Source organism: Silurus aristotelis, assembly GCF_946808225.1.
Source record: "Silurus aristotelis genome assembly, chromosome: 21".
NCBI classification, from domain to species: Eukaryota; Metazoa; Chordata; class Actinopteri; order Siluriformes; family Siluridae; genus Silurus; species Silurus aristotelis.
The window spans coordinates 17,184,330-17,199,899 of NC_139594.1; the positions used below are offsets into that span (position 1 = coordinate 17,184,330).

Genomic DNA, 15,570 nt, shown 5'->3' on the forward strand with positions numbered 1-15,570 from the left:
CACAAACTGAGGGGGGAAACCCAAATAAACAAACTATTCTGTCTCTGCTCAGATTTGTTGTATTAAAAGTAACAATGGATGGATAAAGAGTTGAACAGGTAGATCCTCATCAGGGTTGTGCCCCAGCAGCAGTAGAGACTTGTGTGGCCAGAATGTTGGGCGAGGGTATAACAGGAGAAGCAGCCATGTTGGTCATGGGCTGTGACGGCGACATGGATGTGATGCCTCCTAAAACAAAATTGGACCAGAGCTGAACAATACTCAGGGTTTCTGCAGGTTTCATCAAGTCAAATTTCTGACTTTTTAAAGACCGTTTTAAGACCATTTAAAATAAAATGTAAGACTTTCATCACGACATCAAAAACATTACATTGTTTGTAACTGGCCTTAACCGAACCCTAGATTCAATTGTTTCAAGCCAAGTACAGTCGACCCCCGATAATTCGCGGTTCCGAAAATTTGCGGGTTCTCATTTGGAACCTCACGTTAGCAAGTTGTGGATTATCTTAAATTTCGCGGGAATCTGCAGCGGGACCGAATGTTCAGGAACGTTAGGAATAACATTTAAATGATTCTCTCCAATAACAGAAATCTAATTGTTGGTCTCATTTGTAATACAGCGATTTAAATTTCACGGAAACTAGAGAACAAATGCATGAGCCTTTCAATGAACATTAGAGGCAGCGCTTCATGGACATCGGAAAATGAAGATCTGTTTAATAGTATTTAAGACCTACAACAGTGAATTAAGACTTTTTTAGGCCTAACATTTTTTACTTTTACATTTTAGACTTGAGACTTTTTAAAGACTCTACAGAAAACCTGCCTTCCAAAGTTGAGATAAAAAGGAATCAAATGAAAAATAAATGTTACCAGTCATCATGCTGGAAGTGCTGACAGGAGTGGAGCCGGTGGAAAGTCCTGAAGTAGAGACCATCCTTGCATGATCTTTGACAATGGGATCTGTGAAAAACAAAATACTTGGGGTTTTTACACATTTTTCATCTCGAAATTCCAAACTTTTCCAGAATCGAATGTGTACATTTTTGCAAATGTATTGACTTTTTTTTTTTAATATATAAAAATCACATGTACATAAGTATTCACAGCCTTTAAACAATACTTTGTTGAAGCTCCTTTGGCACCAATTACAGCCTCAAGTCTTTTGAGTTTGATGCTACACGCTTAGCACAACTATTTTTAGGCAGTTTCTCCCATTCTTCTTTGCATGGGGCATTTCAGTGCACAGCCATGTTCATATCTCTCCAGAGTTGTTCAATAAGGTTCAAGTCTGAGCCACTCGGGGACATTTACAGAGTCGTCCTGTAGTCACTCCTTTGTTATCTCGGCTGTGTGTTTAGGGTCATTGTCCCGTTTGTAAGATGAACAGTCGTCCCAGGTTTTCATCAAGGACGTCTCTGTTCATTGCTGCATTCATCTTTCCCTTGTTCCTTACTAATCTCCCAGTTCCTGCTGCTAAAAAACATCCCCACAGCATGATGCTGCCACCACCATGCTTCACTGTAGGGATGGTATTAGCCAGGTGATGAGCGGTGACTGGTTTCCTTCAGACATGACGCTTGGCATTCAGGCCAAAGAGTTCAAGCTTTGTTTCTCATAATTTGAGAGTCCTTCAGGTGCCTTTTTGCCAATCTCCAGGTGGGCTTTCATGTGCCTTTTACTGAGGAGGTCTGGCCACTCTACCATATAAGCCTGATAGGCAGAGTTTGTGCTCTGACATGCACTGTTTACTGTGGGACCTCATATAGACAGGTGTGTCTTTCCAAATCATGTCCAATCAACAGGATTTACCACAGGTCGACTCCAGTCCAGTTGTAGAAACATCTCAAGGATGATCAGTGGAAACTGGATGTACCTGAGCTCAATTTTGAGTGTGACGGCAAAGGCTGTAAATATTTATGTAAATGAAATGTTCTGGTTTTTTATTTTTAATAGATTTGCAAAGATCAATGCATTAACGCAGCCTTAAATCGATTTTTTCCTTAAATAGAGAGAAGGTTGGATGATGTAGAGATGGTGAAGCAGAAAATGGATAGGATTAGTAAGGAGGAAGTGAAAGCAGCGATTTAAAGGGTGAAGAGTGGAAAGTCGGTTGGACCAGATGACATACCGATAGAGGCATGGAGATGTTTAGGAGAGATGCAGTGGAGTTTTTAACCAGATTGTTAAACAAGATTTTGGAAGGTGAGAGGATGCCTGAGGAATGGAGAAGGAGTGTGCTGGTACCGATCTTTAAGAATAAGGGAGGTGTGCAGACCTGCAGTATCTACAGGGGATTCAAGTTGATCAGTCACACCATTAAGTTATGGGAAAGAGTAGTGGAAGCCAGGCTGAGAGAAGAGGTGACCATCTGTGAGCAACAGTATGTCAGGTGTGTCAAAGAAGTATGTGAGGGTGGTGCAGGACATGTATGAGGACAGAGTGACAGCAGTAAAGTGTGCAGTAGGAACAACAGATTGGTTCAAGGTGGAGTTTGGACTGCACCAAGGATCGGCCCTGAGCCCTTTTCTGTTTGCAGTGGTGATGGACAGGTTGACGGACAAGGTCAGACAGGAGTCTCTATGGACTATGATGTTTATGGATAATATTGAGATTTGTGGTGAGAGTAGTGAGCAGGTTGAGAAGAGCCTGGAGAGGTGGAGGTACGCACTGGAGAGAAGGGGGATGAAAGTCAGTAGAAGTAAGACAGTACAGGTGTGTGAATGAGAGAGAGGGCAGTGGAGTGGTGCGGTTGCAGGGAGAAGAGGTGGAGAAGGTGGAGAAGTTCTGGTACCTGGGGTCAACAGTGCAAAGTAATAGAGTGTGTGTTAGAGAAGTGAAGAAAAGAGTGCAGGCAGGCAGGAGAAGAATGATAGTGGGAGTGATTTGTGATAGAAGAGTATTTGCAAGAATGAAAGGGAAAGTTTATAGGACTGTGGTGAGACCTGAGATGTTGTATGGATTAGACACAGTGGCATTGAGTAAAAGACAGAAGGTGGAGCTGGAGGTAGCAGAGCTGAAGATGATGAGGTTTTCGTTGGGAGTGACGACGATAGACAGAATTAGAAACGAGTTTATTAGAGGGACAGCACATGTAGGACATTTTGGAGACAAGGTGAGGGAGGTGAGATTGAAATGTGCAGAGGAGGGACATGGGGTATATCAGTAGGAGAATGCTGAGGATGGAGCCACCAGGAAGGAGGAAAAGAGGAAGGCCAAGGAGGAGGTTTATGGATGTAGTTAGGGAAGACATGCAGGTAGTTGGTTCAAAAGAGGCAAATGTAGAAGACGGGGGGGTATGGAAGAAATTGATTTCCAAGTATCACTAAACTTGCACTTCCTCCATCGCCCGAAAAATAGCAGGAACATTTCAAAGTGCATTAGAGGTAGCATTCATGGACACCTAGAACAGTGAATTGAAGACTTTTTAAGGCCTAAAATTTAGATTTTCAAATTTTAGACTTTTAAAAACTTTTCCAAGACCCTGACGAAAACCTGATGTATGTACCCGCATGCCCATATTAAAAATCAAGTGAGACTCACAGAAATATGGATGCTCCATGGCTTCCCGAGCTGTGAGGCGAGCTTGATGGTCATAGCGCAGGAGCTTGTCCAGAAAGTCCAGTGCTTCAGTACTGACTAGGTGCTGGTTCTCACTGTGCACAAACCTCTCCCACCTCTTCCTAGAATGTCTGGAGGAATGAGACCATATAGTAGGTAAAGGGGAAATAGCACGGGGAAACTGGAAATTTGAAAACTAGAAGTTGTTGACCCTGAGGCTTCGGCAATTGTTTGGAACCCTTGTGGTGCGCAACAAAAGTTTTCTGTAAAGCCTTTACACGCCAGAGGGTTTTTGAGCGTCCGATTGGCTATTCAGTTTAGCGAATGAGCACCGGAGAAAAAAAACTAAACACGCTTGTGTCTCGTCTTTGCAACTTGGCAGACTTGACTGAAAAAAGCAACACGGATCCGTTAGAAATGATGGCGGCAGGTGTAAACGCTGCTACATTTATATATTTATAGTTCTAGCTCTTATGGTTTACCAGTTTGGATGCAGAATAAAGACTACTGCCACCTGCTGGTATGGGCGATGCACCTGCCTAAAAAAAACAGCATAATTGTCTGATGATGATGATTTAAAAAAAAAAAAAAAAAAAAAAAAAAAAAGCCACAAATCGGCCCAATTACTCAGTCGCCCAATCAAATAGTCAACCTCTAGTTCCAATCAATTGCAGACATCCCAGGGTCACCAATTTCTAGTTCCAAAATTTCCCGTTTTCCTGCACCACCATTTTAACACAGTACTCCTGATATCAACTCAGTATAAAAAGATACCCATCTTTAGTATTAAATAAAATATAATGGTAGCTGGAATGTGAGGGGTGTACTCACTTTTGTGTACACCCCAAATACTCCAAAACGGTCAAATCTTACCTGCCTAAGATGTCATTAAACCGTGGATCGAGTTCTATGTTATATTTGTCGATATAGTCATATAGGTCTTCTGTGCCCAGAACTTTGGCAATTCTTACAAGCTGTAGAAAAATAACTCAATTTAAGCATCGAAGTAAAAGTAATAGTCCAATGAGAAAAACAAACAAAAAGCACACCTGTCAACTATACATACATCAACTAGCTGTCTTTCAAGCATATTAGGAAAAGGCTCCTCCACAATTTTCAGTATGTAAAACTATTTCAAAATTGTAAAATGGTGTCTTGCTGGATTTATTATATGCTTTTAACTCGGGTGTAACAGGTCACAGAATTCACGGTTCGGTACGTACCTCGGTTTTTTAAATTCACGGTCCAGTCTAATTTCTGTACGGTGTGCTCGTTTTTTTTGTTTTTTTTTTTTATTAAAGTTGTTTATTATTATTAGCAACATTTGTAAACAACAACGGTTTACATTTTTTAAAACAATTTTCAATAAAAATAATTTTAACTGCTTGGTTTAAATAATATATAAAGTATATAAAAATAAAATAGAATAAATATACTTATTACACTGATTAAATGTAGTAGCAATCGAATAAATAGGCACAAATTTAATTGGTTTAATAAAATTGAATAAATGGAAAAATGAAATAGTTTTTTTTATATTGAATTTCCTAAAGATATGATCTACTTAACTGTTCTACTTTTTTTTTTTTTTTTTTTTAGCAAACTTGAACAAAAGCCTTTATTTAATATAATAAAATGTATTTATTCAAGAGAAGCTTGCTCGGAGCTGAACCAAAAACGCAGAAGAATCATAGCTAGAAACATAGCTAGAGTGTCTTTTTTTTTTTTACTATTGCACTATAAATCATGTTTCCAAAGGAAACTCAGAATGTAACTATGTTCCACATGTAAAACAAGGATCGCATTCGGTACAGGTGTGCAAAGTCCTGTACCGAAGTGGTTTTGTACGTGTATGTTACACCCCTACCATTAACATATAAAGAATTTTACCAATTATTTATAATTTAATCCTTCAAAAACCATGATGCTAAACAAAAAAAACTCAGGTGCAAACAAGGTTATCAGTCAGTGTGTGCGTTTACCTGCCGGCCACTCACCTGATCATAGTTATCATGTCCATGAAAAAATGGTTCTTTCCTGAAAATCATACTGGCCAACATGCAGCCTAAACTCCACATGTCTAAACTGTAGTCATACATCTGTCAATCACAAGAACAGAGGAAATATTTAATTAGGGCGACCTATATATATATATATGCACACTAATATGTCTAATGTCAATCGTACAGGCCTTTGGGGGAAGTGTTATGATCTAGGGTTGCTTCTTTGGTCAGGCTAGGTTCAGCAATTTTTTCAGAATTTGATCAGCTGACTATCTGAATATCCTAATATGAGTTTTTCCATCAATGTTTTTTCCCTACCCTGATGGGACCGGCATGAGACAGCATTTTTATACATGGGTTGGCAACCACAGAGTTGAAACCTTAACCCCACTGAGAATCTTTGGGATGAATATCATATACACTATATTGACAAAAGTATTGGGTCACCTGAACTTTTCTGTTATATGTGGTTCTTTTCTAAAATGATACCACAAAAAAAGCTTTGGAGTGGAAGATTTTTAGTGGCCTGCTATAGAGATCTGATCTCATCCCTACTGAACACCTTTGAGATGAATTGGAATGCTGACTGCGGCCCAGGTCTCCTCACCTTAATCAGTACCTGCTTTTCGTAATTACCTTGTGGCTGATAAACACAAATATCCATAAACATACAAGAAAATGTAGTGGAACATCTTTCCAGAAGAGTGGAGAGAATTTTAAGACCAAATTGGGACTAAATGTGGAATGCCATACTCAAAAATCACATACCATACTTATGACCAGGTGACATAACATATATACACACGAGGTGGTATCAAAAGGTTTCAAGACGAGCTATGTTGAAAAGAAATTACATTATTTATCTGCCATTACACACAATCACTTTAAAATAGTCCCCTTGCACAGCAATACAGCGCTCCAAGTGTTCCTGCCACTTCTGGAATATGTCCTGTAGGTCTTCTTTCCGAAGCGTATCAAGCACCTTCTGCGATTCACGTTGGGTCTTTGCAATTGTGTCAAAAAGGCGACCTTTGACCTTCATCTTTGGGAAGAGGGCAAAATCCACAGGAGGCAAATCTGGCGAGTATGGTGGGTGGGGAAGTGAGATCATGATGTCAGAATAGCACCAGTTGCGTAGCTGTACACAGGACGATGTCTTTTGGCACACTGACTTATGAAGGTCGGTGCTCCCTGTGCCTGTGCGTGCAGCCTTGTGCTACCATCTGTTGGCGTGTTACAAAACTAGTCGTGAAACCTCTGGATACCACCTCGTAAATATTACAATTTACAACTTCCATTTTTGCAAAAAAAGGCCAATTTCACCTTTTCTAAAATGCAACTCTTTAGGAATTTGACAGTCGGAACACTAACCTGGTAGTCAATGAGCAGTTCGGGTCCTTTAAAGTATCGGGAAGCCACTCTGACATTGTACTCCTGACTTGGGTGGTAAAACTCGGCCAGGCCCCAATCTATTAGACGGAGCTGAGAAACCGAACAACATAACCACATGGTCTGGGTTTTAGAGAAACATCACATGAAGTGTTGGGAAATCAGTGATATCATACCATGTCATATCAAAGACCTCATGAGGCCTGAGCCTTTTGCATTCCTTGCAGTTATTATGACAATGAGCGATGAACAACCATGCTCTGGAGGACCAGTCCAGGGTGTGACAAGAACCACACTAATGGAACAAATGAGAGGTGGAAATACCTTTCTGTGCTCGTGATCAATCATAACATTGTGGGGCTTGACGTCTCTGTGCATGATTCCCATACTGTGGCAGTAGTCCAAGGCCTAAAAAGATATTGGTACATATAGATAAGGTACAATTTCATTGAATAAACAAACCAAATGCCTCTCATATTCCTATACTTTCAGGCTCAGCTGAGTCTTACTTCAGAACCTGACAGAAAATCAAACTCGGCACCTCTCACACAACCGAGTCCAAGATATTGATAAGAAGGTCAAGAAATTTTCTAAAATTTTTTGAGGGATTTTATTATAGGAGGTCGACCAATTCATCGGTTTTGCTGATTAATTGGCACCGATAGTTGATTGCTGGATCGCCGATACTGATGGTTTTTCCGGCTCCCGGGCCGCTGTCATTATGAGAGCGGCCTCTAGAGGCAAATCACTGACAATAAGTTTTACACGCAGGTCATTTGTATTCATTTCATTTTGCACATTTTCGTGGTCAGTACTTTTTTTGTAATACATTTTTCACTATTTTACATGGAGTGTTTTTTTTTTTTTTTTTTTTTTTATCCAGTATCCATTTAAAAAACTATCGGTTGATTAATCAGCTATTGGCAAGTACGCCCCAACACAGCTATCGGTATCGGTAGAATCCACTAACGGTCGACTTCTCTTTCATTCCCACCCATCTCTAGGCGCAAGAGAAATGTTATCAACACCTGAGCATTATTTCTATCCATGACATGGAAAACAGCTCACAATACATGTTTATAAGTATCTTCACATTGGCTAAATAACATTTTAATAGGCCAGCAATTAGGATTGCACAAACATTGCCCGCTTATTGCCGCGACCAAGTCTGGATAAATGTGTAGAGTTGCGGCAGAAAACATACGCAGATCACAAACTTGAATTCCATACAGGATCGGTCGAGACCTGGATTATCAACGACCGCAACAGGAATTATTAGCCAACAGGCTAGAAATTAGTTAATTCGAGGGACCGTGCAGACATTTTGGAGATGATTGAGCTGTTTGGACATGTGCAGAAAAGGGACATGGGGTATATCAGTAGAAGAATGCTGAGGATTTAGCTACAAGACAGGAGGAAAAGAGGAAGTCCAAGGAAGAGGTATAGGGATGGGGTGAAGGCAGACATGCAGGGGGTTGGTTTGAAAGAGACAGATGTAGATGATCCACTGTGGTGACCATTAACAGGAACTTACCCTTAGGATCTCATACATGTAGAATCGGATGTCGTAGTCTGAGAGCGTCTGATACAATTGCTGTAAAATATAAGGAATAATACAAAAATATATCCTGGGCTCACCTTACTGACTTTCAAATCATGCCATTAATGACTAGGTTTTAATATAAGGAAACAAGAATTTTACCTTAAAGTCTGTGTTGTTAACATGTTCAAAAACCAGAGCGGGTGTTCGAGACTTGGGGAGGAAAAAAAAAAAGTAAAGGTCTATTTAACATTGAAAAAAATAAAATAAAAACATTCAGTACATTTTAATAGCTACTTATAAAATTATACATTTGGGTATAGTTCCCAACTTAATGGGGAAGTGTTCCAATAAATCAGACCACAACACATTCTTAAAGAATTATCAGTAATGGGGGTAGTATACTGTTGTTAATAATTTAACTCATTACAGTACATCATTTAGCAAAACGGAACAATTAAAAGTACAGTAATCTCGAAAATAAACTGTACATTATATACACCGATCAGGCATAACATCTGCCCATTATTGTGTTGGTCCCCCTTTTGCTGCCAAAACAGTTCTGACCCATTGAGCATCAACTTCTTCAGTAATTTGAGCTACAGGAGCGTGGACGAGCTCCGTTACGAGTGGGGGGTGGAGCCGGACGAGCTGATGAGACTAATCAGTGTGCTCCGTTTTATTGTACGGCGACGCAGATTCAAAAGCAGAGAGAAAAAAAGACTAAAATTGGGCTTTGAAACATTAAAGCCCAACCTCACCTCGCATTTATTCTCACGGCCTACGTTGGCCTGCCACACAAAACCTTAAATATTTTGACAATTTTGTCGTATCGTTATCATAAGTATGAGAAACCGAACCATCGCAACTCTGGGAAAACCTGTAGGAATAAATCAGTTGCTAAATCACCCCAGAACAAGATTCATTAGTTCCCAGCAAATTAAACCCTGTAAGTGCATCATATTAATAATTATTGGTACGAACCACTGGATCCTTAACGATGTCTAAAAGCGTGATGATGTTCGGGCCGCCTCGGAGATTCTCCAATATCTTTATTTCTCGCTTTATTTTCTTCTTCTTTACTGGCTGAAGAAAAAAAGAAAAAAAAGAGAAAAATAAACAACAGACAAAAGCTGAATCCAAAAACATTTCCCAATCCAGGCACTGATTGTGTTGCACTCGCCCCCATCCTGTCTCCAGTAAAAAGCGAAGAATTAAGGAAGCCGTGGCTAATCTCCACAAGCATTTATCGCATAGCATAAAGGAAAGCTCTCATCTCACCAAATGTTATCAAATAAATCTGGAGCCATGTTCAGTTGAAAGAAGAATGCTCTCTTAAGGAAAAAGTCTCCCTCTCTTAATTTGGGTTTTTGCCGAAAGGATCGAGTTACAAATCTTTTTTTTTTTTTTTTAAGTTACAGTCCACAATACAAACAAGCTTATTTGGCAAAGATGCTCATCAGTGACCTGGAAAATGAGAGTTGGGATGGCATGTAATGTAAGAGGTCTAGTCTCTTCAGGTATATCGTTGTGCCAGTAAATTGAAATGAACTCCAAAAGTAGGTCTCAAAAAGCGTGGAAAAGCAGTGCACCAATGTAAAAATGGTAAAAAAAATACAAAAATACTGAGGTTTATTCAATAATCAATTATAAACGCATCATACATCAGGGTTCCTACACACATTTTTACTTCAAAATCCCGTACTTTTTCTAGACTCAAATATGCAGACGTTTCTAAAGGTTTTTAACGGCAAATTTAACATCTGGAATAATGATTTTAGGGGAGTGGTGGCTCCAGTGGTTAAGGCGCTGGGTTGCCGATCGGAAGGTCTGGGGTTCAAGCCCCAGTATCGCCAAGCTGCCGCTCTTGGGCCCTTGAGCAAGGCCCTTAACCCTCTATGCTCCGGGGGTCCCTTACGAGGGAAATACCAAGGTCCGTGACGTAGGTCCCGTGGGCTCACCACCTGCAGGAGGGACCGTAAGGGACGGTGCTGTGAGGATTGGGCAGCAGTCGAAGGCGGGGGCCTGCTTAGACTGCTGCCCCCGCGACCCGAATTACGGATAAGCGGGAGAAAATGAATGAATGAATAATGATTTTAAATTCAAACATGCTTTACGTTACAATCTCCTCATAATCGCCGGAAGGTAGCAGCTACTGTAGCTCATACAAACGAACGGCAAACCACATTCAACGACCACGACCAATAAAGACAACGGAATGTACTCACTTTGAGTATTTTAACGACGACTTTCTCGTTGTTTGTGATGTTCACAGCTTCGAAAACTTCACTGTATTTGCCACGCCCCAATTTGCGAACAAGCTGGTAGTCGTCTTGGTTCCTTTCAAAGACAAAAGCAAGAAGCTGCGTTATAAAATGCAGCTAAATACGTGAGGTGAAATGAAAATGAAATAATTGAACGATTTTTATTAATATAATCATATTTTCATATTCAAATCAATCACGGTATCAGTTAATATCGGAGCACTAAAGATACCTCCGTAATTAGAAATCATTCAGGACTCACTTCTAGATTTACTAATCTAACATTGATTATGAAGGGAAAAAAATGTTCAGAAGCTCAAGTTTTGTGTGATCTAACAAAAGTAAACAATTTTGGTTGAAGTGTTTACTGGTGTGTTTGCATACGACTCATTGCATCAATCTGACCATGTCCTGCATATTGTGTAGTTTGTTTGTTTTTTTTTAAACAAAATCAATAGCATGATGGAACGAACACCCAAGCAACTTTTCCATCCCAGTGTACTACATCCTTATCACCAGCAACAAGCACCAGCAGGCTCACCCCCACTCCACAACATGCGACTCGTAGTCCCAGTACTCCCGAGGTCTCTGTGTGTTGATGTCTGGGTAAACCCGGGATCGGCTGGCCACTGGGTTAGACATTCTCAAAATGTGTGAATGGTTCTCTCAGTCCTATGAGAAAGGCAAGACTGGATTAAGTTAAAGTTTATCCAATTAACACCATAAACCAGTCATGGTACAGTCTGTACATAAGCATGATAAGCAGAACTGAAAAAAAGACTTTATAAATCCACCATCATATCCCGACTGTTACATTGGATTAAAATACTTAAATCCAGCCATAATAAGGAATCTCAGAACAATTACAGCAATGCAGACTTAATTCTTCATGTCAGAAAAGGCAACTTCTCATTGTAATGTGAGGTTAAGTTCATCTTTAGAACGGATAACTCAAACCCTTATATGCGGCTCACAAATAAGAATTTCATACCGGATCGGTCGTGGCCCGGGTTACCAACAACCACCACAGGGATTGTTAGCCAGCAGGGCATAGAAATTGTGCTACTGTTGGCCGAAGGAGGAGAAGGAGAGGAGGAAGACGTCTACAGAGACATCAGAGAAAGGAGAAGTGTAGGAGAGTGGAGGTTTGGGTTGGTACTTCAAATGTTGGCACTATGACTGGTGAAGGGAGAGAGGGAGCTGATATGATGGAGAGGAGAAAGATATGTTGTGTGTTCAGGAGACCAAGTGGAAAGGGAGGAACCACCAGAAAAATTGTGTGGATGGAAAGAGAAATGGTGTAGGGGTGATTCTGAAGAAAGAGTACAGTAAGAGTATAGTGGAGGTGAAGAGAGTTTCTGAATGGGTGATAACATGAAGGTGGTTAAAGGGATGATGATAAATATCATCAGTGTCTATGCTCCACAAGCAGGTTGTGGGATAGAGAAGAAGGGGATCATAGGGTGATGTATAAGAGTGGAGGAAGGTGCACACCGGTGGACTATGTTCTATGTAGAACATGCAACCTGAAGGAGATTGGAAACTGCAAGGTGTTGGCAGGGGAGGAGGAGAGTGAGGACTAAAAGAAGAATAAGATGGTGGAAACTGAAGAAGGAAGACTGTAGTGTGAGATTCAGGGAAGAGGTCAGACAGGGGCTCAGTGGTGGTGAAGAGGTGCTGGATGATTGGACAACTACTGCAGAAGTGATGAAGACAGCTAGAAAAGGGACTTGGTGTGACATCTGGAAATAGAAAGAAAAACAAAGAGATGTGGTAGTGGAATGAAGAAGTGCAGGAGAGCATAAGGAGAAAGAGGTTGTCAAAACAGAATGATGAGAAAAGTAGGCAGGAGTAGAAGGAGATGCGGCAGCAGGTGAAGAAGGAGGTGGCGAAAGCCAAGGAAAAAAGGCATATGAGGTGCTGTAGGAGAAGTTGGACACTAAGGAAGGAGAAAAGGATTTGTAGCAATTGGCCAGGCAGAGAGACAGAGCTGGAAAGGATGTGCTGCAAGTTCGAGCAATAAAGGATGGAGATGGAAATGTATTGACTAGTGAGGCGAGTGTGTTGAGAAGATGGAGGAAGTATTTTGAGCAGCCAATGAACGAGGAAAATAGAGAGAGAGGGGGGGGGGGGGGTTTGGATGGTGTGGAGATGGTGAAGCAGGTAGTGGACAGGATTAGTAAGGAGTAAGTGAGAGCAGCGATTAAGATGATGAGTGGAAAGCCGGTTGGACCAGATGACATACCAGTAGAAGCGTGGAGATGTTTAGGAGAGATGAAGTGGAGTTTTTAACAAGATTGTTTAACAAGATTCTGAAAGGTGAGAGGATGCCTGAGGAATGGAGAAGGAGTGTGCTGGTACCGATCTTTAAGAATAAGAGAGATGTGCAGACAAGTGCAGTATGAACGACAGACTCTTTAAAGGTGAAGGTTGGACTGCATCAAGGATCAGCTCTGAGCCCTTTCCTGTTTGGAGTGGTGATGGACAGGTTGACGGACGAGTTCAGACAGGAGTCTCCCTGGACTATGATGTTTATGGATGATATTGTGATTTGTGGGAGCAGGTTGAGAAAAGCCTGGAGAGGTGGAGGTACGTGCTGGAGAGAAGAGGAATGAAAGTCAATAGGAGTTAGACAGTACATGTGTATGAATGAGAGGGAGGGCAGTGGAGGGGTGTGGTTGCAGGGAGAAGAGGTGGAGAAGGTGGAGGAGTTCAGATACTTGGGGTCAACAGTGCAAAGTAATGGAGAGTGTGTTAGAGAAGTGAAGAAAAAAGTGCAGGCAGGATGGAGTGGATGAAGAAGAGTGATAACAGGAGTGATTTGTGATAGAAGAGTATCTGTGAGAATGAAAGGGAAAGTTAATAGGACTGTGGTGAGACCTGCGATGTTGTATGGATTAGAGACAGTGGCATTGAGTAAAAGACAGGAGGTGGAGCTGGAGGTAGCAGAGCTGAAGATGTTGAGGTTTTCAACCGGAGTGACGACGATGGACAGGATTAGAAATGAGTTTATTAGATGAACAGCGCATGTAGGACGTTTTGGAGACAAGGTGAGGGAGGTGAGATTGAGATGTTTTGGACATGTGCAGAGGAGGGACATGGGGTATATTGATAGGAGAATGCTGAGGATGGAGACACCAGGAAGGAGGAAAAGGTGGAGGTTTATGGATGTGGTGAAGAAGAGTCATGCAGCTAGTAGGGTTGAAAGAGGCAGATGTACAGGACAGAGTGGTATGGAGACGGATGATCCGCTAATGGGAGAAGCCGAAAAAATAGACATTTTTTTTTGCTTCAGTTTGAATGCATGTCTCCTATTTTCCTTAACATTTATGAATACTATAAATGCATACTTTTTTTTTTAATTAGCACATTCACGATTCAGCACTGGTTTGTTTTTTTGTAATAAAGTTCAGAACTATTTTACATGGAGTGTCTTTTTTTTCCCCCCAGTTGATTAATGGGTTATCGGCAGGTACGATCCAAACTGGCTATCGTAAAAAATTCACTATCTAATGTCCAGTGACGTTTATTTACTTTTCTTAGTTGCACAATTAAACATCAAAGGTGCTTGTTATGATGATCACTTTTTTATTAAATGGAGGGGGAAAAAAATAAAACACCTTAATCACAGAATAGCAGACAAGCAAATCTGCCACTGTTCTCATCCTGATCTGCAACTTTGAAATAACCCTCTGTTCATTAAATAGTGCATTTGCATCACTTTTACCAGCTTTAAAAGGTGTTACAATGCATGCTGTACCAACGTTTTAGATATCGGTCCACATAACTGATATTTTCACAAAACCAGTCACAAACTTCACTTTTTATTATTACCAATAACTATTTATAGTGTTAGATTTGTTTGGAAGTTAGTTGGTTGAACCTGCTTGCTAACCAGAATGGCTCAGAAACCTATAAAGTATGTGTGGTGCTCAAAGTACATTACAGTCAGTCCTATTAGATACAGTATGCCAACCGTAGAAATTATTATTTAAAAGTGCATTTGACCAATGAATCTGGCAAAACACCTGGAATTGATCCATATGGTCGTTGCCCTAATACTCTAACCAATGTGCTGATTAATAGGAACATGGAGCCATAGAAAGAACCAATTTTATAATCTTGTCCTGATGATTCACTGTAAATATGCCATAAAGTAGTCATCAAACATGCAGCATCCCCAGACCAGGAGAAACGCTACAGATACAAAAGACAGTGGTCCATTGTCAAAAGAAATCATTCCAGAAATTCCTGAGTCTTGACTTCCAGTTACCTTGAAGGATGAACAGTCTTACTCAGTATCGCAGCTAAACTTGATATCACATGCTGTGGCCAACAATGTGCAAGTCACAAATCATGCGCCAAGTGGAAGAAAAAAACAACACAAAATGATACTATATTGCCAAAAGTATTGGGACACCTGGTCATAAGTTTGGTATGTGATTTTTAAACATTGCATTCGTCTTTTAGTCCCAATTAACTCTTATAATCCCCTCCACTCTTCTGGGAAGCTGTTTCACTAGATTTTGGAGTGTGTTTATGGATATTTGTGTTCATCAGCCACAAGGGAATTATGACAGGCAGGTACTGATGAAGGTGAGGAGACCTGGGGTGCAATCAGCGTTCCAATTCATCTCAAAGGTGTTCAGTAGGAATGAGATCAGAGCTCTACAGCAAGATCTTCCTCTCCAAAGCATGTTAACCAGATCTCCAAGGAGCTCACCTTGTGCACATAGGGCATTGCCATGCTGGAACAGGTTTGTGTTTCCAAGTTCAAGTGAAAGCAAAACTGTATTATAGCGCATCTAAAGAC

The 15,570-nt window shown here is 40.8% G+C and overlaps 1 protein-coding gene across 2 annotated transcripts in view; it reads right to left on the minus strand.

Moving 5' to 3' along the window:
• The window catches only part of LOC310716459 (casein kinase II subunit alpha), an 18,655-nt gene continuing 3,085 nt past the window's right edge, over positions 1-15,570 (minus strand). Inside the window, exons 2-13 of one of the 2 annotated variants that reach the window (XM_083523775.1) lie at positions 11,299-11,429; positions 10,722-10,833; positions 9,478-9,579; positions 8,656-8,706; positions 8,488-8,547; positions 7,278-7,361; positions 6,936-7,046; positions 5,559-5,660; positions 4,435-4,535; positions 3,544-3,692; positions 874-963; positions 2-228 (exon numbers count right to left, since the gene is read on the minus strand). In XM_083523775.1, the coding sequence (XP_083379901.1) occupies positions 110-228; positions 874-963; positions 3,544-3,692; positions 4,435-4,535; positions 5,559-5,660; positions 6,936-7,046; positions 7,278-7,361; positions 8,488-8,547; positions 8,656-8,706; positions 9,478-9,579; positions 10,722-10,833; positions 11,299-11,399 (1,182 nt within the window). In that variant the 5' untranslated portion in view covers positions 11,400-11,429 and the 3' untranslated portion in view covers positions 2-109. Of the gene's footprint in view, positions 229-873; positions 964-3,543; positions 3,693-4,434; positions 4,536-5,558; positions 5,661-6,935; positions 7,047-7,277; positions 7,362-8,487; positions 8,548-8,655; positions 8,707-9,477; positions 9,580-10,721; positions 10,834-11,298; positions 11,430-15,570 lie in introns of both variants that reach the window. The other variant, XM_083523776.1, reaches the window with a different exon arrangement.